Source organism: Carassius auratus, chromosome 15 (genome assembly GCF_003368295.1).
Source record: "Carassius auratus strain Wakin chromosome 15, ASM336829v1, whole genome shotgun sequence".
Lineage (NCBI taxonomy): Eukaryota > Metazoa > Chordata > Actinopteri > Cypriniformes > Cyprinidae > Carassius > Carassius auratus.
The window spans coordinates 6,583,817-6,607,322 of NC_039257.1; the positions used below are offsets into that span (position 1 = coordinate 6,583,817).

The following is a 23,506-nucleotide window of genomic DNA, read 5'->3' on the forward strand; positions in this document are numbered from 1 at the left end:
TGTGTGTGCATACATTTATGTATGTGAGTTAATGTGTTATAAAAATTGATATTAATTTGACCATGGACCACAAAACCAGTCATAATTATTTAATGTATATTATGTATGTGTGTGTGTGTGTGTGTGTGTGTATTATATAGTTTAAATAGATACCAAAACAACTGTTAAATTTATGACATACTAACAAAATGACAAGAGTAAAGTTCAGTTGCTGTTTCTTTAGTACATTCTATTCTCCTAGTAGAGGTTTATTTAGGAATATGAACTGTATTTACAGCCAACATTTACATGGAGACTGTCAGAAAGGTCATCGGCTCAAACCTTTAAACATAAACAGCCACCTGCATCATCTACAGTTTCAAGTGTTGACATTCTGGCCAGAACAGAAACTCTGCATTGTGTATATCTGGCCCTGTTCTGGGCAAATATAGTTATTTGTTCATAGTTATTTTGTGTTAATTTAAGTACTTAGTACTTTCACCTTATTCCAAGTATGTGTGTGATGGGTACATAAATAGACTGTCCTAGTAGGCCTAGTTCCTGGAGGCATGAGTTGTTTTCTGCTGTGGCAAATGATGAAATTGCAGAACATCTGCCCTTCCATTTCTTTCTTCCCCCTCTCTAAGCAAACTGTAAGTGTCTTTGGAATTGAACGGGGAAAGTGTCAACAATATTCTTTACACCCCTCCACTCTTCTACGTTGTTACAGCTGAGCACAGCATGGAGGCAGAGAGAGCTCTGGCATCAGTTTACACCAGAAAATGCCTCTTGTCTTTTTCATTTCAGATTTTATCTGATGATTAATAATTAATTGAGCATTTCAGCAATCTAATTCTCTGATGTCCACTGTGCAAAAAGCTGGCATGCCTGTATCTTGACATTCTTCACACACTACAGAATCCTAGAATGGAAAAAAATATTCCTAACATTAATAGCAAACAACATTCAAAGAGGAAGTGCAAATCTTGGATAATTGGTTGCCCAGCAACGACACACTAGATATTGGCTTTTAAAACCCTCATGTGTGGGAGCGCTAATCTACAGCTCTCCAGCTCCTGAATGGAGGGGAAATAATATCTGCTTCTTAGTGAAATGAAAAGCTTTTCCCTCTTCTTTTTAGACAAACACTTCTTGAGAAGAATTAGCCGGATGGAGCTGTGATGAGCAGCTTCGTCAAGTGTTTTCAGCCTGAGATTAAAGCCAATTGGAGCTCAAAATAGACTTGCTTTTAAGTCATAAAAAGTGGAGGCATTTGTCCAATAAATGTTTTGAGCCTAGTTTTATCCCCTTTGCTTTTTTTATTAAAAGAAAGGTTTTATTACTATTAAGTGGCTCTCTAGAATGCTTGATTTTGATTGGCCAGTTGCACCACCCAGAGGTTTGATCATTCCCATGTTTCCCATCACTCATTGAAATGCTGATTTACCACAGAAGTTGCAGCTGGTTATGATCTTTTGTTTCACTTATCCAGTGCAAACAATATTGACATTTTTTAGAGGACGATCTAAAATAATATACAGATAAAGATTATAAAATAGGCCTCATTTAAACTCAAATCAATGTTATCTTCACATATTTATTTGAGTAGCCACCTAATACATGGGATACAGTACAGTCAGTATGGCAAAAGAAACCCTGACAGCAGTATTCTGACACAGACACCTGTTTTGCTGATTAGTGGCCTTGATTTGGCAGTATTCATAATAAAGGATGCCATTCATGCACACAGGATGTAGTTTTGCATTGAAAAACAAGAGACAGAGGCAGTGAAAATAGGTTAAAAAAATAAATAAATAAAAATTGCTACATTCCAGAAAAAATAGATTTTTTGATGTTTCAATCCTCTGTTCCATGCTGGACATCAGACTTTTAAACTCTGGGAGATCATCCCGACTTCAGCATGAAGAATGAAGAATCTTTTAATGTAATTTCCAAGAAGGCGGCAACCAATGAGTATAAAGGGCTTTTTTGTGGAACATAAAATTACATTTTATGAATATGCTGCATGTATTATATGCACATGCAGTACACAATATATTATAGGCCTACTATAATTATTTGTGTATTTATGAATTCCTACGTTTCTGTTTTTCTTGTTCAGTAACTACTATATAGACAGTTTTAACATGCTAATATCTAATGTACCATTATAGATAGTGTTGAATAACCAGTGACAGTATGCTGATTTTAAAACAGTCTGAGCATTGCTTAAATCTTTAATTTTGCCACAGTTGGAAGAACATGAAATGATCTTGCTGAGTCATAGGGCCATCTCTTGGCTGTGATTGATTGGCTTTTCATAAATCCTGTTCCATGGCCTCATGGGATAGTAAAGTGTCCATCTGATACGCGCATCAAAATCTCGCGAGAAATGGTAGAACAATTGCAGGCTTTTTGCCTACTATTTAATGAATACTGTAAATTCAGGCATTCTTCTCTATTCACATTTTTTCTTCTTACTATAAAGCCTTATCTCGGGCGTCGCAGCACATCATACACAAAATGCGAGTGAATGGTCACACATATCCATCCAGTGCATGTTTGCATAGAAAAACAATGGAAAAGCAGTGGAATGCAAATTTGCGGTCTGCGTAAAGCAATCCATTTCAATAATATGATAATGGCCTCCATTAATTTTACACTATTTATTTATTTATAGAGCATTAACAGCAGTAATGGTGTCCATTAGAATTTTTATGACTATTGAGCCAAAAAATGTTTTCCGTCTCAGCTTTGTGCCTCACTGTTCATACTGTTTACATTATTGATGCAGAACACAGCAGCATTCAGTCTTTGTTTGTCAACAGAGACTGGGGCAGAGGGTGAAGGAAGTAATTTTCTTTGAATTTTTCATATAACCTTTTATATCACAATTGCCTATTTGAAACATCAAAAACATTTGGATTAATTTGCCACAATGTTATTTTAAGTGTAAGATAAGTATTTTAAGTAGTTAACAATTATTTCAAAAATCTGTTGTCTGTTTGGCAGAAAATATGCAAAATATCATCGCTGTATAATATAGACATGTTCAGTTTCTAGAATATTGGTCTGTGCTATGGATTTTTTTAGACATCCAGACATTGTAGCCACCCAGACTCCATTGAGTGACCAGACATTCCAGCTTTAGTGCATCCTGAACCCACAGTTTTCAGTCTGCTCCTTGGAGACGAGGTGACAGAACAGAAAATAAGCAACGCTGTCATCTGGGATTGCAAGTCAGCGTCAGGGAGGAAGGAAATTCAACCATGATGTCCCTAAACACTGCAGAAAAGTTTCCTAATGCAAGTGTGGCTTCTGACCACTTCACAGATATTAATTATTCTTCCCCACTGTGTATTCCCAACGCACAGGGAAACTGATTTATATGTGCTGTGAAAGATATGCTGACACTATTTCTCCCTGACTTTAAGATTGCATCAACTCTTAGCTGAAAACGCAAATCCATCCTATGCTGTTTTTGACCACCATTCTATATGCACTTTTGCTCTCACGTTTTGCCTGCGTGAACACACCACAGATACTTTATGGATGTGACACTAGCGGTTGATAAAAGTGTAATTGGATTTCTCCACGGCATGCCCTGGGACACAACATCAGTGCAGATTGATGTTACACTAGATTCAAGTCAGAAAAGTGAAATTATCACCGATATTACAGAAATATTGATGGACTGGGTGAAAACAATGCAATGGCTTACAACAGAGGACATGCTGTTTCGATATTATGTACCAGACAAGAATGCTTGTCATTCAGAATCTAATTGAGAATACATTTTCAAGTTCACTTTCATTTCTGAATTTAAACTGAGGATGCAGAATTGCAGTTTAAAATTGAGAGTGAAAAAAGTGTGACCATAAGTTTCCATTTGTTAGCATTAGTTCACTAACACACTAAAAAAAGAAAAACGCCTCTGAATCTTAATTATTTTCAACTTCTATTAATATATTATACAAATCAGTTATTGTATCTGTTATTTTATGTTTAATGAACCTGCACTAACATGAACTAATAATAAACAGTTATGTTTTTATTAACTACACTACAAAAACATGCTTGGAAAAAACTTTCAATTTCCCAGAATGCATTCGCTTTGTTGTTTTATTTCAACAGCAATTCAGTGAATTTGTCTTGTTGTTGTTCCTTCTGAGAACCAACCTTGCAGTAGACATTACTCATAGACATTCAGACCTGCCATGGAAGACACAAGTAAGGACCTTCAGTAAACTGAATGAAAAATGTACATTTAAATGCTATTTTCATAAACATGCTAAGTTGATGTTATAATGTAAAGTTAGAAGCAGTGTGCGGTGCATGTTTCGTGATCAAGATAGCCAAAGAGGTAGATATCTTCAGGCAATGTAGGGGAATTAACATATGGAACATTTCAGGGAACAGGCTTGCAATTGTTTTTTGTTTTTTTTGTGCACTTTGTCAAGGTTGGAGCACTAAGAGGCTGGGATTTGAAAACTATCTCTGCCACAACATATTTAATTCTGTAGGTTTGCTACCTGGTTATTTAGGAGATTATCTAGCTTCCTTCTAATATGATAAGGTCATATTGAACAATACAAATATAGAGCAGGAAGGTCCACTGCACGTCCAGATGTTTTTGTGTTGAATCCAGGCCAGTGCAATGAATCCATCTCCTCTTTCAAGCTGTCAAATACTAATTCTGTTGCTCTTATCTCCTTGGAGATTTTACTGGCTTTGTTTATCAGGCTTGTTTGTGCAATGCATTTGACACACCATTTGTCACAGCTGCAGGTTCGCTTGATGTAGCACTGCTTCATTACAGGGTATAGTGACCTTATGTGACCGTGGATTATAACGCACAGATGTAGAGATTGTCCACTTTGCAACGTTCACAACTTTCAAATGCTCCTTAAGTGTACAAATATTATCACTCATCTTTAAATAATTTACAAATTGCTGTATAAATTTATAAATGGATGCAGCCCAAAAGGTTTATGATAAAACGAAACAGCTGTCAGGATTATTTCCAAAAAAGTGATTGGACGTGGAATTTTTAAAAGTGTTTCCAAGACTGACCTGGAACGCCCCGAGAGTGATGCATTCTTTGTTTGTTCATCAAACAATCAAACTGCTTTTATACTCAGCCACATGATGTTTTTTGAAGCCTGGCGCTACCTCTAATCATGTTTTCTAAAAGAGAGTGCAGTTAAGGGAGGCCTAGGCATGAGTTTTAATGGACTCTAATGGGTTTGTTAGACCTTGGGGAAAACCATTGTGATGTACAGTACATGGAGGTGATTCAATCCTGTTTGCAGGTAAGATCAGTTTTAAGTGGCTGTCTGCTATAATATAAGTAGTTGAAGACCATTGTCATCACTGCATTATTGGCAACAGCATGACTGTGTTACAAATTCCAAATTAGTTAGTCTTAGCTCAAGTAGCCTAGATAATACAGACGAAAACAACCAAAGTTTTACTAGATTGTTGTGGTGTTTATGGTTTTTTACTTTAAAATGTTCAGAACACAAGTATCTAATGTTTTTTACAGTATCTTTAAAGTTTTTTTCCCCTAAAGATGTTTTTGTTAGTGGATAGGTCTCTTTTACTCTCTTCCCAGCATGCATTGGGGCATAAATACTTAATATGGTACCACTGCTTGACCTTTTGGTGGTTTTATTTACAAAGAAGTCTTGTGGGTTTAGTCACATTAAGAAATCTGCTGTCTTGCGATGTCTGGAATGAGTGTAATCATGTAGGGGTTGATTGTTACACTTATTGTTTCATTTATTTACGATACAAATCATTACAAAGCAACGTTACAATATTTAGTAGTAGTTTACAAGTGGTGACTGTCAGTTTGTGCGCATATGACAGGATTTTTCAGAAAAATGTATACAAGACGTAGTCAGCCAGACGATGAACATTATTAACAGCAATTATTATATGATGCAGTCACACTGTAGCAATATTTGTTAGTTCTGTTAGTTGATTTCAGGAGATAGTTCATCATCTGGGGTCCACTGAGGGGGTCAGCATCATCTCTTCTTAAAACAGAGAAACAAATAGAGACATCATTAGCATAGCTGCTGTTCCAACAAAGTAAAATTAATTAGTTTAACCCAAGCTTAAGAATAAGAATGCGCATTTGATCAGATGCAACTGCATTCACAATTTAAGAGATGCATTATTCGAAGGTTTAAGGAAAGAGATGCGTTTTTAATCTAGATTTAAATAGGGAGAGTGTGTCTGAACCCCGAACATTATCGAGAAGGCTATTCCAGAGTTTGGGAGCCAAATGTGAAAAAGCTCTACCTCCTTTAGAGGACTTTGCTATCCTAGGAACTACCAAAAGTCCAGCGTTTTGTGACCTTAGGGAGCGTGATGGATTGTAACGGTATGTATTTATGGTCTTGTTAATGTTGATTGGATCTTGTCAGTTTCGTAAGGAAAGCAATATGCCTACATACAGTACAAAAACACGCTCGCTTCTGTCGCCTCGCGATTAAGACGCGTTGGCCTGGAAGTAACCATAGCAACAGCACGCTGCTCGAACGCTTTACGTAAAGTACCCGTATCGAATTGTAGGCGCTACGTGACAAAATGTAATTATTTATCACTTTAGTACATTTGCGTTGTGCGTATATAACGGTTTTGGACACAGCTACTGTTTAAAAAGTACTGAGTTAAAATCTGACATATACTGTATGGCTAAATGTGACGAACTCGTGAACAAATCTCGGTAAAAATTCAAATTTCTACTCCCTGAAACCAGTGTCCAGGTATTTCATATTGATAGTTTTAGTCACATTTTACATTATCATATTTTGTGAAGCTATTTCCTAAATACATTTAGGTGTTAAATTCAAATTTCTTCTCACAGAAACCAGTGTTCAGGTAGCTCTATTCATATGAATAGTTTTAGTCACATTCTACATTATCATAATCGTATTTTTTTAAGCTATTTCCTAAATACATTTTGGTGCGGACTCTGTAAAGAAGTGACATCTTGGCAGTAAATGATTTGGAGCCATAAAACAAACGATAAAGAGAAAAATGAGAATGTTTTTAGACGAAGTTTCATCATATCCAGATGTCAGTCTTGGCAATCCTGTCTCGAGCTGCCAGCCAATATTTCAATGGGACGGTCAGTGCTGAACAACGCACGTCACATTTCTCCTCAACCTCCGTGAGCTGCTCACTTACAGTTTGCGCTTTGCAACTTCGCTAGTGTCTCTCGGTTTGTCCGCTGGTGTGATGTGAACTGCAGACTATATGGCTGCTTTCTTGTAAATTCTGCTCGATGTTTGCCCGGAAACGAGAGTTTTGTTGGGTTTGTCGCTGCGTGTGCGGTTTGGAGATACAGAGATCATCACCTCTATAACTGGCAGTATGAATGTCGCTATTACTAAATGACCTGCGGGCACACTATCATGTAAGTGTCAACAGTTTTCCTTCTGTTATGTAAGTCTTATGATAAATGTTGAAGTTCTATAGTCCATTAAATCGCTTTTTCTCACATCAGTGCTTTCATTACTTTTAAAACCAGTGTCACAATTGAATAATTATGCAACACAATTGTACTTTTGCCTTATTGCCACGTCTTAACATGCTTTCGAGATCTAATATGTCATTTAGGCGTGTGATGTATAACAAGACATTAGGCTGATAATGCATAGACATAATAAAAGTTATTGGGGTCATTCTGTGAGGTGCCTTTTTAAGATATGTAAGGGGAAATATCTATGAAGCTTGGTAACAGTTTTGATGGTATCATTGTTGACAGTATTACAGTTTATTTAGTCATTACATGCAATGTGGGGTTATTACGCTACATGGTGTTCAAAGTATTAGAAAGAGAACTTAAGGCTGCTATTTCTACAAATTTCCACTTTTGGCAAGCACATTTTGTACCATACAAAATTGTCACAGTGGTGTTGGTTATTTAAGATTGTACCTGACTGTTTTAATGGGACATAATGTTAACCTTTTCAATTAGGCGTAATTGTAAAGGACAACAGTCCCTCTGTTATAATAGCTTATGTATTAATGCATTTAGTTTGATGCTCGAGTGTTTTTCAAATGAATTCCTCTTTTGAACACATGTGGGTTATAGTGGGGACAACTTGATTTAACAAGCAATTTAACAAGGGCCTTTGGCAGTGTTTACAGCATGTTACTTGCACTGTGTATAATACAATACATTTTCTCTCATATTTGTCATTTAAAAGAATCAGTCACTGCATATCCGTTTTTGGCAGCGAATGACAAAAATATATGAAAACTGATATCACAGTAGTTGCATTTCATATTTCATTTTAGCTCAATAGCTGTTATATGTAACACAATATGAATCCAATACAGTGGCTCTACATGTAAACCTGCCACTTGAGATGTGTGTATCCTCCTCTCCTCCTTGCTGTTATTTGTGGCTGATAAGTCTCTTGCAGCATCTCCAGCATGTGGTTGATCTTTTAGAGGCAAAGGGCAGTGGCACGTGAAACGCTTTTCTGGAATGATCCCTTGTGCCTTGGCCGATATGGCATCTCTCTCTTGGTTTTGTTAGGAAACAAGTCCAACATTTAATCATTCCTTTTGAGCAAACAGTAATTGCCCTCTTGGGGATGCGAGATAAGAACTAACATTAAAAGCATGACTAGAAGAGAAGAGTAATCTTCCCGTGAACCAATGAGGTGTCTGCTCCAGTGCCACCCGTCTCAGCTAATAAGGGTGTTTTGTGAGGGTAATGTCTGGTTTGAGCACCAGACTGTGTGAGAGAAGCTATAACCCAGTACCATGGTGGCCTCACAAGTGGCTGTTTTCAAACTTACTAATGAACTCATAGCATTTAAGTGTATAATTAAATATGTGGAGTAATTTGTAGTTTGAAACACCTACGGTAGGAGCAGATTTTATTGCGCCAGCGGTTCACAGCAAAGATTGAATTTAATGGCTACTGAAGCTATTTGGATAAGGCTTTTTGCAGGCAGTCTTTTTACCTTAAATGCAATTGAGTTTTATGGCAACAACCCAGGCCTCTAGAGCAGTGAGTTCTGTTGAATGGTTTGATCTGGTCAGCAACCTGACACTGGCTTCAGCAGAAACATCCCATATATCAAACTATATCATATTACACCATCACCAGACATATGCTTATCTTGCGTATCCATCTCACACACTGGAGGCTCGAAGTGGATCATGATTTTGAATGGCTGGATCAGTAGAACCCTGTGTAAACATTCCCACCATGTCAGGTGTGTTATGTAAAAAGTAAAAACATCAGCAGTCCACCAGGTCTTCGCTGAAGCACATTGATGTTCGTCTCTCTCCACTTTAGACGGTGTAACTCAACACGTTCTGTATTGGCTGATAATCTTCAGCCCCTTGTGGTCCTCTGGACAAAAGTAGAAGCTTTTAGTGAAGCTATTGGTGTTGTCACTTGTGGTAGTATTGACATACGAGAACAAAAACGGAGGTTAGGTCATCGCCAACAATTTAGATGGCTCAGAGTGAAGCGTTTTAAATCTTTCCTTAGGCTTGTACATCTACAGCCTTTAACAGGCTTTCATTGATAGCAGAAAAGAAAATGTTGAGGAATGCAGTAGGTTATTGAAGATATATGTAGAGATAAGCCTTTACAACTATATGTGTTGATCACAATTTTGAAACAAGCACGCGCTTTGCATGTGCTTTCTTCTTGTATTGTGGGCTCAGAAGTTGTTTGGACCATTTTTCCTTGACATGTAAAGGTCGTGTTAATTATTGTCAAGTTAATGTTTATTATCAGCATTGCTATCAACAAGGACTATTGAAGGACCTATTAAGCTTTATTATTAGAAATTTTATTAGAAGATAAAGGATAACGCGTGTCTTTACGTTTTGGTGTACAAGCTTTCTAACAATATTAAACTTCACTCTTAAAAATTACTGATCTTTATGGCATCCAAGGAGGCTTTCGTTCCACAAAAAGGTTTTTTATAGTTGAAGAAGTTTCTTCAGATTATTAATATTCTTCACACTAATGATGTGGTCACATTAGCAAAATTTTGTGGGGGAAAAAGGTTAATCTAGTATTGCTACAAAGTTTGAGCAGCTCTTCAGGCATAGTCACTTTGAAACCAAAGCTTTCTGTTGTTCAACACTGCAAATTCAGGAACATGAAACCTTACACAAAATAACTCCTGCTTGTGTGGATTCCTATTAAAATTGACTGGATGTCATCCACAAAACTTCACAGAGGAACATTACAAATGGTTGTTTTAGGAAGTTCTTTGGAGAAACCAGAATGGTTCTTATATGGATTCACTGCAAACCTCTGAACCTTACTTGTTTAGAGTGTTCAAAAGCATAAAGTACATGCACAAGCAATCACAAACATTTCTGGTTATGCACAAATGACCTTTTTGCTTGAGGACTTAATGACTGTAAACATTCTATCAGTTATGGACTTCATTTGAATACACATTTGTGGGAATGTTGTGAGTCCTTCTTTCTTTCATTAATGGTTTTCAACTCTTTACCCTGTTCTGACCCTGCTAAACTATTTGGCCACTTCAATGTCACATAAACTAATCCTTCTGTGCTTTGAAGTTTTCCTCAGCATGACACAGCATCTAGTTTCCCTTTAAACATTGCTCTGGTTTTTCGCTAAGCAGGTGCCAGCAATTTCCCCTTCTGTGCTACATTGCTGCCAAGTTACAGCCTGTCAACACAATCGCAGATGAAACAGAAGAATAGCAGAAGTGGACCAGATGAGATGTGGAGGTGTTTCTTCTGAGCTTTATCAAAAGACAGCATGAAGCTGGCCGGGTGAGCTTGAAGTGAGATTAGTGTTAGACTCTCTCTCGCTCTGTCTCTCCCTGTTTCTGTCTTCAGAAAACATATTGTCATACTGATACCTGTTCTAATTGCGATTCGGGGTAAAGGTGATTAGCATTTGTGACCGTGCCTAAAGCAGCCGGCCAGTTTAAGCCAAATTAAACCTCACCAATAAAACCCTTGACTGGGGACTTGAGTGGAAAATGTGGCACTTTTATTGAAGTCATTAATTCCCCTTGCAGGATGCCTGCCCTGGTCTCTGTAGAGACACATGGCCGCCTCTCCACTGGAGCATAAAACACAGTTAGGAAAGGATTAAATACCTGCCCTGAATCAATACCAAGGGAGACAGGCAGTTCTTACTCAGCTCACCTGCCATGGTCAGTCTGCTATGTGAAAGTGGTGTAGTGATATAATGGACCGTTCCTTGTAAAGCACATTGCTCCTCTCAGAAACTTTTATCTGAGAATAAATAAAAAGAGCACTGCTTAGAAGACTATGTTAAGTAGCGCTTCATTTAACAGATTTACTAGTGATTCAATTGGACAAATTAAGATTTTATGCCAGTTTAAATAATACGGATGAAAAACCCTACACTCTCACAATGAAGCCTATAACTTGAGTTTATTATCACTGTGACCTCAAGCACATTGGTGTGTAATGCAGAGGTTAAGAAGTTTCATTTTGTGTATTTCTGAAGGTTTGCATTTGCTTTTGTGCATGTGTGCAAGTGTGTGTCTGCACATATCAGGAAATCAGTTTTTTTCTTCACTTATGTAATGTATAGCTTACACAACGAGATATGTGGTTATAAATAAGTGAAAGCGTTCACCCACAGAAATATATATTGCTACAATGCAATCTGGTTCAGTAAAGTTTAGGTTGAGTAAAAGTTTTTTTTAGCAAAGACGCATTAAACTAATCAAAAGTGACAGGAAACTTTTTTTAAAGTTTAATAAATATTCAGGTAATTCAAATAAATTTTGTTCTTTCAAACTTTCTATTCATCAAAGAAACCTAAAAAATGTATGACAAGTTTACACAAAAAATATAAAGCAGCTCAACTGTTTTCAGCCTTGATAATTATAAGCATAAATTCAGCATATTCAATTATTTCTGAAGTATCATGTGACACTGAAGACTGGAACAATAGCTGTCATAAATTACATTTTTATGTCTATAAATAAAGAATTTCTTTTTAATTTGTAATAATATTTCACAATCTCACAGCGTTTTTGATAAAAATAAATGCAGCCTGGCAAGCATAACATACTTCTTTGAAAAACATTGAAATCTTATTTTGTGTAAAACAGAAACTTGAAAAGGTCATAAAACTACCATAAAAGTAACCCATATGTCCTTTGTTGTATGTTTTAAGTAATTTGAAGCTACATTGCATAAGGAAAAGTCATGAGCATAAAGGAAATGAAAGTCTTCCTCTACAGCAGCACTAAAATATCACTCTCGTTTGCACATTTTCAAACACGATGAGACACATGAGATCTATTTATGTTTGGATACATGCAAACACAAGTGACATTTGAGAGCTATGGCAGAAAGAAAGCTGATTTTTTTATCCGTTTCTCTCATAATGCATATAAATCATAATGGCTTCAAAAGACCTAAATAGTGCATGACATACTGTAAAACACTTTTATAGTGTCCTTTTTGGAGCTTGACATTTTCTGGTCAGTGCCTGCTTTCCTCTTTTGTTTCAGTGTTGTAGGCAAACCATTCCTTTAATAGCGGTTACACTCACACAAAGTGGGACTACTTTTCTAATTGCATGAGCTCTAAGTTTAATAATTTAGGTTGATGAGCTTGATTAGTCTTTCTAGTTGTGCATTTGTAAACAATAAACACCATTGTGAATTCAAAACATTTTCAATCTGTCTAATGCAGAATGGCATCATCAGCAGGCACCGACATGGTGTGGTGAATGATCTGCTTATGCCCTCAGGTAGACAGCATGGGTTTGTTTCCTGCTTAGCTACCTTCTTATTCATCATGCTGAGCAGTTTGGAGCCCAATTGAATTAGTTCCCTTTCAGTTGCCCAGTGTTCTCATGTTAAAAGCCTCTGCTGTTTGAACAGCCAGGTGCGTCCTGGCAGTAAAAAAAAGTTTAGTTAGGCTTCTTGCACCACTACCACCATACTGAAGTCAACATGTCACACTTAAAGGAGCCAGGATTCAAACACCATAATATTCATCATTGGTGATGACACATTCATCAGCTCTTTTGTACTGTTGGCTAATGCAGACCGCAAGACCAGAATGCTGTAAGTCTGTCATTACATTTATCTTTGAATAAGTGTGTTTTTTTCCACTAAACATCACTCTAGGACGGGAAAGACTGCTGGAGGAAGAATATTTCTTGAACATCAAGAATAAATTAATGTGTTCTATTCTGTATTCATTGTTAAATATAATTCTGATACGTTGATCTGTTTTGCAATAGCTGATTTTGTGTATGTGTGTGTTATTAAATTATAAAGTGGACTGGCAGACAAGCACAAACAGTCCCTGTGTCTTTTGTTATTTGTGTCAAAACATGTACAACAGTTATGTGTTTTTTGGTTTCTAGTTAGTATCTTAGGAAATACATAGCAGGTGCCAGACCAGATCTGCATGGTGTTACATAATTTCAGAATGGAAAGCTTTATTTCGAAAGCTTGAATGAGAAAAGATTACATGACAGAAAACCTGCTGACATCTTATAATGTAGCATAAAAATGACATCTTTTATCAGCATTTTAAATTATAATAGATATGAATCTATAAGGGAAAGCTCTGTAAATTCGAACAAATCATATACAAAGACAGTGAGTGTAGATAAAGAATTCAGATAACATCAGAGTTACTAAATGGTTAGCTGGTTCTTAGAAGTTACATTGTTGCTATTTCTTTGAAATGTATCACTGTTAAAAAGGCTGAAGAAATTGGATGGATGTACCATCAGGGAAAGGTGTCAAATCTCACCAGTCAACAATCTAGAAAAAGCAGTTAACCACAGGACTTGACCTACCCTTTGCAATATTCTCCAGGGCTAGGCATGAACCTGATATGAGAGCGGTGAATAACCTTAGTACAGAACAGGACAAATGTGCTTCTTTCTCAGAATTTTCCACATATTTATTATATATTTGATCAAAATGGGGGACACCAAAACATTATCTAGAACCTTGTATATACACTGCTGTATGTCAGCAAATGAGATGCACATATAATGGAGAAATTATCCCTTATTATACATATTATACTTATACTTTTACTCAAAAAAAGTTGAAATAAGTTATTTTTCTATTGAAAATGCAATGAGAATTGTTCTCGGCAGCATTTCTTGATTCGCAGTTACTGTTTTTTGCATATATGTTATTATATGCATATAATTATTATGGTAAAACAACGTTGTAAGGCCCGTTCACTCCAAGCATGATAACTAAAAAGATAACGACCACGGCTATAACAATAAAGGCACAGAGAAAGAATATCATTGGAATGATTTTCGGAATGATTTTTTCCAGCTGTTGAATGATACAAACATTGGCAGCAAATCAGAATCCATCCTGAGCTCGAGAATTTAAAAAGACAGACGCACATACGCTTAGAATAAACAGACGATATCGTTTGATGGTGTGGACGCTAATATCTTTATCTTTATAGCTGTCTTTATAGTTATCATTCTTGGTGTGAATGGGGCTTTCGTGTGTGACAACTGGAGAGGACTTCTGAGATTTAATAGGATGACTTTTCATGGAAAGAAATGGTTTCTAAGAGCTGCTCTTGACGGAGCGCTTGCTGCTGGGCGATTTCAGGAACAATTTTGAATCACTCAGGCTGCTGCAGGACTTTCCACTTTTCTATAAAGAGTACAGGTTATTTTCAGGCATTTCTTTGTGCCACAGCTGTAAACACGTTATCAAGGATTATTGGAAATGCTGAAAATATATATATTTAGATTTGTGTCATTGTGTGTCTTTATAAACGTGTCTGCATCTGTTGTCACCTTTGATATGGGCTTCATATAGTAAGGTTTTATCTAGTTTTAGATCTAGCTGTCCTTTTGTCCTTCCCGTGGATATTTTAATAAACCTTGTTTGACCCCGGTGTCTGTTGCACGTCCAGGAGTTTTGCCAGGCCTGGCTGTTGTATCCTTGATCTGATCTCCCACTAATGAGTGAATAAATGAATAATCAGATGTTTCTATTTTAGATTCAGCCTTTTTTCTGGATACCGCCCTCTTACGCTGTCTTTTTCCTTCTCTCTCTTCACATCTCTCTCCAGCTCTTTCATTAAGAAATAGTGGAAAGACTCGTCTCTCTGCACCTCCTGATTGGAAATCTGCCGGCTCGTCTTTTCAAATACTAACTGTATTTGTTATTGTGAGGGTGCTGTGATAACATCGGGATCCTTCCCATCAGACCAGAAAGGAGGGAGGTTCAAGGCAGAGCGGGTCTTGTTAAGGCCATCATGTTTACACTCATTATTACGCATGACCCCACTGAACCACAGGGAAACTGTCACAAAACATAAAGCTGATAACAGCTCGGATAAAATCCACCTGGCAGGATCAGGGCCTAAATAATCACTATTAGCTAAAAAAAGAAAAGCAAGACATTACCTCATTCTGTATGAAACAGTTTTTTTTTAAAACATATTTCCACATTCACATTGTTGTACGCATGCATGAAACCGCAATTACAGAAACCTTCAGTTGGTTCTTCAAACTGGACAATAACAACATTTGTCATTTCATTACAGAGCGAGTCCCATGGGAGATCGGGTCATTCAGGGGTCAAGTGTCCAGCCTTCCATTTCCTATTCATTTTCCCTGCACGTACCATGTCTGTCACACAAGAAAGTGTGTTTCACACAACAAATCGATTGATTTGATTGAGATAATTACCGTATCAGACGCACTTGAAATTGAACCTAATTAAACGGGCTTCCTCGGAACGTGATAACATTTCGCAGGAGTCGATTATCATTTATTTGGATGTACACAGCAAAACCACGTTGTCCTGTCTGGCCTCTATGATAGGTTTTTTTAAAATAGCAATAGTTATTGAATGCTTGCCACTAAATGCTGTACCCTTAGACAGTTTGTCCTAATAGATCAAAACCTGTTCTGTATGTTCTGTATTTTTGACATCATTGCTAAATCTTAAGCTTTTGGGTACTCTGAGTTAATATTAGGACTATTTTCTGGTCTTGAAATCAGTGAGTGTCCATTACTTAAAAGCACCACACATCTCTCTGCGTCTGTTTTTCAGTCTGTTCGGAACTTTTGTGTTTCGTAGAAAAAAGAAAATACAGAGGTTTTCAGAACAACATGAGGTTAGTAAATGATGACAGAATTTCCATATTTCGTGAAATAATGTGATTATTTCATAAGTGTGTAGTCACTTATGCTGACAGTTGGCAAAAATACATGTAGCAGACATTTTTTACTAGCATTCGAGAAATAGATCCCATGTTAAACACATGTCCTTTAAGTCTAAGTTTGTTAAACATAAACCACCGTTACAGCCATAAACACAATTAACTAATAAGTAACGTAGGAGAGCCAAGAATTTGAGATCTTTGAAAACTGAGTACCAGAAATGACCCATAAACTTTGTGTGAGCTTTAGCTGCAAGCCATGGCCATTGTGTTACAACAGGAGCTTATTTACTCTGGTGGTCTGTCGAACATGCAACAGGTTTCAGGTTAATGTGCTATTAGAATGCTTCCATTTCGTTGATGAAGAATGCAGAGTTTTTTTGCCACCACAAATCTAAGAGCAAAACAAAATGCACTTTAGTAACGGTTGTCATTACTGATAAGGTGTAGGCTCATTTTAACACCTCTAATTGGCCATTACACATTGACAAACTAAAATGGAATGCTGTCGTCAACACTTTTTTTCTGGTAACTTAATTGTGGCTACTGTAATTGCAATCTTGATATTCAGTTATTTTTGCTAGTTTTTTTTTTTTTCAGTTCGGTTGAGCAGTCCTCTTCTGAGATATGTGTTTTTTGATGACTTCCATGACACAGCTATATTTCTAGTCTCACTAGGGTTTAAAGAGAATAATTTCTTTGTACTCCAAAGCGTCATTGTTGGAGATGCGCGTGATGGTACCAATGTTGCAACACAGGTGTCCCTGATTATTCTTTGCCTCATTTTCAGTGTTCTGGGAAAAAGGGTCTGACGTCTGAGTGCTTTGTTCATCATTTCCACCTGTCTATAGAGGTAAAATGAGAGTAACACTAACAGGTCTTTATCATGTGCTTTATGTTACCACACTGATCATGGACAAAGGCCAGCTATATTTGTTTACACTGCACTAAAAGATCTTCTCCTTTTGTGTAATGCAAACTTTGATATGATCAAAAGTTGTAAATGCACACAAACTCCATATTTTAATCTGAGATATCTTACATCGTCACTGCCAGTTATTTCTCTGCACACTTGTCGCCCAACCCGAAGGAAAATGAAGTCGGGTTGACAACTTTATAGTGGTTTACATTCCATCATCTTTAAGACTTTTTTTTACCCTGTGGTGCTTTGCGCTTTTCTCTATTAAAGGATACATTGTTATCTGCCACTATGAGATATTGATATTGAAGCAGAATGACAGATTGGATTAGGCCAGTGATTTTGAGGCCTCTGTTGGCATATCGGTCACCGTTACTGGCCCCAGGCAGGGCAGTGGACCTTTGCTGTTATCTCATGTTTCCTGATTGAAAAGCATCAATCTCACAAGCAATATGTTAAGACTGTGACACACTAGGGAAGTTCTTTGTCATTCCAATAACTGATCTATTTGGTTCAGTCTTAGACTGTTTAAAGTGATCACAATAGAGTGCAGGTCATTTTGTATTTATCAAGTTTCCTCAGTGCAAAATGTTGTTGTTTTAGCATTGTCTTGTATCCAGGGCCATCCTTAGCTGATGCATGGCCTGGTGTGAGGTCGGGGGGGGTGGGGGGTGGGCGGTTGTTTCCCCTCGGTCCATTCGTCGCAGAGCCCACTAAGGATGGCCCTGCTTGTATCTTTTGTAAAACAGTATTCCATTTTGAGTTTTGCATTGCAACACTGACAAATATGCTGTAATCTTATCATGATAGCAGTATAACTCTATATACAAAGTCCCTTTAAGGAAAACCAGTTCAAATAGTAGTATTTGTAACATCCCAAGGAAGCTATTTTCAATCAAGAAAATGCATCTACTTGAATAGGGGAACAGCAAAATCTATGTAAGTGTTTGTCAAAATTGTTTAATTAACGACTGGAATAAAACCTCATTCTGCTTTCTTTAAAACTGTGCAGTGATACCTTCTTAAACTGATTGTTCACCTAAATATTAAAATTCTGTCATCATGCACACCCACATGTTGTTCCAAACTTGTATGACTTTCTTTCTTCTGCATAACACAGAACAATATATTTTGAAGAATGTTTTGTAGCCAACAGGTTTGGAATGACATAAGGGTGAATAAATTATGTGCACACCAAAAGAGAATTAAATTATTTTGTGTGAATAAATTACATAAAAGAGTCAATGCAAAGACCTGATTTGCAATGTCGCGCGATATTCAACACAGTCGTGTCTTCCTTGCAAGTTGAAAAATGTCAGCTCTAGCAGAAATAAGCATAATGCGTTGTGGTGCAAGCCATTCAGCGCAGTGTGGCTTATTGTTTTTACTCATGCAAGTGACATGAATATCATCCAGCAAGTAATCTAGAGCGAGTAAATCGAAGAGAATATGCTCTTCGCTCTTGGTGTGCATATGAGTTAAAGTTTCATTATGGCCCAGCCCTGCTAAAAAAATAAATAAATAAAACACAGTGAAAACCAGCCTAAGCTGGTTGGCTGGTCTTAGCTGGTTTTAGCTAGTCTCCAAGTCTGGCCAGCAAAAATAAAAGTGGTCAAAACCCCTCTAAAATTAGCATACTGACCAATTATGTCCAGGCTGGATGACCAGCTAAAACCAGCCAACCAGCTGTTCTTTTTTTCTGTTTGTTTGTTTGTTTGTTTCAACAGAGAGTCTGTACATTGTACAATTTCCAAAGTAGTCTGAAGTCATTCTGAAATGTAAAAGTTTCCAGTGGGATAAGTTTCAGAGCAAACATATTTCAGTTCAGAGAATGAACTGATCTGGTTTATGGTTTTGGGATGTTGTCCATTATCCCCAGAGTCTGAATCAGATTGAGTCATTTCTCCACATTGTTCAGATATTTCCTTCAAGCTTAAATTGCACTGACTTACTCTGGTTATAAAATTAATTACATTTAATTTAGGAGAAACAAAATAAAAATAAATACACAGGTAAAATATGATTTTAAAAAATAAAGTGATTTATTTTCTTTCTTTTTTTGTGATCGTGATCTAACATATGGATGCTAAGGTTTGCACATGCACTGCCACCAGTTGGTTTTGCACACTAGCATATCCCATTTATCTCTTCGGCACTGTCACAGTTTCTCCATGAATCTATAAACAATCTGAAGTAAACAGCAAGCTTGGTGTCACTCCAGACACTGTGGATGTGCCACATCACTATGGTTAAATAACAACACCATTTACAAAAAGGCTGCTTGTTTTCCTTAATGAGTGCACAAACTGCACATATGACAAATGATGGATGTAAAAGAAAAATAATTTATATTATTATTCCTTTGTTTAATTAAAAAATATTTTAAATAATAAAAAATAACTTATCATAAAATTATACAGTTCAAATGAGTTGTAAATTGTTCAATTCTTAAATAAATATAAAATAAGTAATAAAATAATACTTTTTTATGTGTGTTAGTCGTTCCTTGTTGTAGGAATACCGTATGAATCTGAAAAGAGCATGTAGGTCACCTGTCAAGCCATAATGTTTTGCTCTGTTTATTTTAAATCATATCTCCTCCTTCTAGAAGGTACAAATAATACATCTTAGGAGAAAAAATACCTCCTTCATACCAAGATCTGCACATACGTCTGTTCAGAATGAGACTTCCTCCTAGAGATTCTGTACCAGCAGATACAAACCATGGAGAACAAGATGGAGCTTTTTAGTGAATGTTAATTCAGTTGAACTCCAAACAAACAGATGCTAATGCGAGGATGACCAAGGTTAGGGGTGGGGATAGGAAAATATAATGTGTCACAGTGCTAATCTAATCTAACAAATACACAGCACTGCTCTGAAAAGCACATTTCTCAACAATAATTAAAATTGCAGTCATCGTAAATAATGAATCATGTTACTCACATAATTGTTCTTTTTCCTGTTTTGCAGATGGATGTTGTTGGACAAACCAAAGGCGATTAGTCATTGGGCAAACTTCAGAGATGGAAGTGACTGTTTCATACTGCTAAAAAAACCCTGACCCACCTGAAACCACTCAACGGTGATGGTTTTATGAGGATTAATGGCATGTTCTCTTGTGGGCACGTCTTTGACCTCTGAGCTCTCCTAGAGGTTAAAACACTAGCCATGAAATGTGGTAGAGACGTGTGACACATCAGGCCCACAATGCTATACGGTAGTGGGCAACAGTGTTACAGTCACTATACAATACATGAAAGCTAAAAGGAAATCTCGTGACTTTCCAGTCTTAGTATTAAACATGGCTTGAGTTGGGACTGTAGAAGCCTCAGGCAATTTCGATAATTATAGAAGTCTCTGAGGAAGTGAAGAGACCATGTGTAACATCTCAACATCGTGCAATGTTGACTCGAACATAGACCAGTTCTTCCAGCCGGTGCTGTATATTATCGTCATCGTCCTTGGGTTCCCCACAAACTGCATGGCCCTGTGGGCCGCGTACATGCAGGTCAGACAGAAGAATGAGTTGGGGGTCTACTTGATGAACCTCTCAGTGGCTGACCTCTTGTATATAGCCACTTTGCCGCTTTGGATCGACTATTTCATCCACCATGACAACTGGATCCACGGTCAAGTGTCCTGCAAGCTGTTCGGTTTCATCTTCTACACCAACATCTACGTCAGCATCGCCTTCCTCTGCTGCATATCTGTGGATCGTTACTTGGCGGTGGCTTATCCCCTGAAATTCGCTAAAGTCCGCAGGGTCAAAACAGCCTTGCTGGTCAGCGTTGTTGTGTGGGTAACAGAAATAGTGGCCAACTCTGCACCTCTCTTCCACGATGAGCTTTTCAAGGACCGCTTTAACCACACCTTCTGCTTTGAAAAGTATCCCATGCAGGATTGGGTGGCCGGGATGAACCTTTACCGCACTTTTCTCGGTTTCTTGGCACCTTGGGGAGTGATGTTGGCTGCGTACAGAGGCATCCTGAGAGCCGTGCGCAGCAACGTCTCCACTGAGCGCCAAGAGAAGGCCAAAATCAAGAGGCTGGCCCTCAGTTTGATCCTCATCGTCCTCCTCTGCTTCGCTCCCTATCACGTCCTCCTGTTGTGGCGTAGCGTGCTCTTCCTTAGCAACCCCTGTGATTGCGGTGCTGAGGAGAACTTATTTGGTGCTTATCATGTGACTCTAGCACTCACCAGCCTCAACTGCGTGGCGGACCCCATCCTCTACTGCTTTGTCAACGAAGGGGCCCGTAATGACGTGGGCCGGGCCCTGGCCACTCTCTTCGGTCTCTTCCAACGGGGCCAAAGCCCAGAAACACTCATGGGAGCGTCCATCACCGTTGAGACACCTCTGGCTATGAAGAAGCCGGATTTCTACAGTGAGGTCAAAACGAATTCTTATAAAACTGACATTGAAGTGCTCAAAGACGAGTGCCTTCAAATGACCATTCTCAGTGTTAAAAAGTGAAGTTAAATGTCAATGTGACATACAGCGGCCCCATCAAGTGTATGGAATCGAAATGCATGTGCGAGTGTACTGTACGTACTACGGTGATTACATTTTATATGACGTTTATTTCTAGTAGATGTGTGAAGTTCTTCTCACGTAACAATTAACCATCAAAAATACTTTTTTGTCTTAATTTTGAACAATATTCTCTTTTTTCTTTTCTTCAGTTTTTTTTTTTTTGCTTGAATCTGTACTTGTGTTATCTGTCTAAAACATTGCCACTTGATTTGATTTTGTTACATAATGCATAAACATTCAGCGTTTAAGTGCAGCTCAAAGAGATAGATCACGTACAAATTTTGTCATCATTTACTCATGTCATTCTGTACATTTCTTAACAGAGCACAAAAGAAGATCATTTTATAATGTCACTGTTTTGTTTTATTTTTGTCCATAAAATGAAGGCCAAAATGGTCAAAGAAATTAAACTGCAAATGACCAAAAATGTCCCTAATGCAGCATAAGGGTTAATGAGATCAAACAGGGTTATTTTGGACCCCACTGATTTAAACACAAAAACAAAATTTTCACAAAATTTTGGACTAAATTTACTACTGTACTATCCTCTTTTGTGCTCCGTTAAAGAAACACACACATACAGGTTTGGGAAGCATAACTTGTGATTAAATAATGACCAAATTTAAAATTTTGAGTGAATCACTGTAAATGTATTTACTTTGTGGGGCCGCTGTATAAGGCGCACTTTCTGACGATAACTATACCAACACCTATGTACCTCAAGTTCTACCCAGAAAAACTGTCTATGATAAAATCTTTTAACTTGGAAAAGAGGATTAATCAATGTAAACAAAATGCTGATGTCAAAAATCCCTCTCCTTTTGAATGTTTTATATGTACATGCCTGCCATTTGTGTCGGTTTAGATTTCGTGGGGAGCATACTCTACTATCCCTATTTTGAAATCATTGCTCGTTTTAAGCAAGCCTGATTATTTATTTCCCCACTGATGTCACAGTCAACACAAATACCATAAGGACTGTGTCATGTCTTAATGTGCATCTTAATACACTGTATAAAGTCTTAACAAGACTCTTTAACAAGAGGAGTGTGTTTCTCTCCGCTGTCTCTTGTTTGAAGTGCTTTCTGTTCGATGGCCCACAGATACCCAAAATGGAAACTGTTTTCCAAACAATGGGCTTTGCTGTTGTTTACATTTTTTTTCATGATTAGTTCTCCAGGTGCCCTATTTCAGCCTACCAAACTGTAAGTCCTGAATGTCAGCAGTGAGAAAGTGCAATGTAATGGATTTGCTGTTATGCCAAAATAAAATACATGATGTCGGTCGTTCTTCTGTTGTGTGGTTCTCAGCTCTTTTCTTTAGATAGTTCGGATAAATACTTTATTTGGCAACAGATGTCGTGAAAGGAAGTGATGAGGTGAAATGGAGATAAAAAAGTAAATGTTTTATGTGACATTATTTGTGATCAAGGGCAATGGCCTTGACCTTATAATCTGATAACATGTATGCAGCATTATGGAAAAATCACATTTGTATCAACATGGCTGTTCACGTGAAGTTGTGCTATCACAGATGAGTCATTTTGACTCCAAACAGCCACCGTAAAGAACCAAGCTGCTTGTGTAATGTGTCAGATTATTAATAGAGCGGAACACTGAGCTGCCAGTAAAATGCTCAGAGGAGACTTCTTACATATTCTGTAAACACAAGACTTTATCTCCAAAATATTTATGTATGGTAAGTCTGCTAAATCCTGCATGTTATTGTACACAAAAAAAATATTTCTGTAGTATTAATATAGTACTGTTTTTCTGTCTTTAGTGTTAAAAATGACAATTGAAGTTGTTGTTATTTACCTTGAAAGTTTTAAACTCATTCTGATGGACACGGTGAACGGATTCTGTTTATTTCCAGCGCTC

At 37.4% G+C, this 23,506-nt stretch overlaps 1 protein-coding gene across 1 annotated transcript; it reads left to right on the top strand.

Moving 5' to 3' along the window:
* The first annotated feature begins 7,126 nt into the window (after positions 1-7,126).
* Positions 7,127-21,785, top strand: gpr4 (G protein-coupled receptor 4). Its single transcript, XM_026281933.1, has 2 exons — positions 7,127-7,408; positions 20,066-21,785. The coding sequence occupies exon 2, from the start codon at positions 20,472-20,474 to the stop codon at positions 21,564-21,566; it is 1,095 nt and encodes a 364-aa protein (XP_026137718.1). The 5' UTR covers positions 7,127-7,408; positions 20,066-20,471; the 3' UTR covers positions 21,567-21,785.
* Positions 21,786-23,506: the final 1,721 nt, after the last annotated feature.

Bases quoted from the DNA above. Each gene is read 5' to 3' on its own strand.
- gpr4 (XM_026281933.1), top strand. From the start codon at position 20,472: ATGTGTAACATCTCAACATCGTGCAATGTTGACTCGAACATAGACCAG.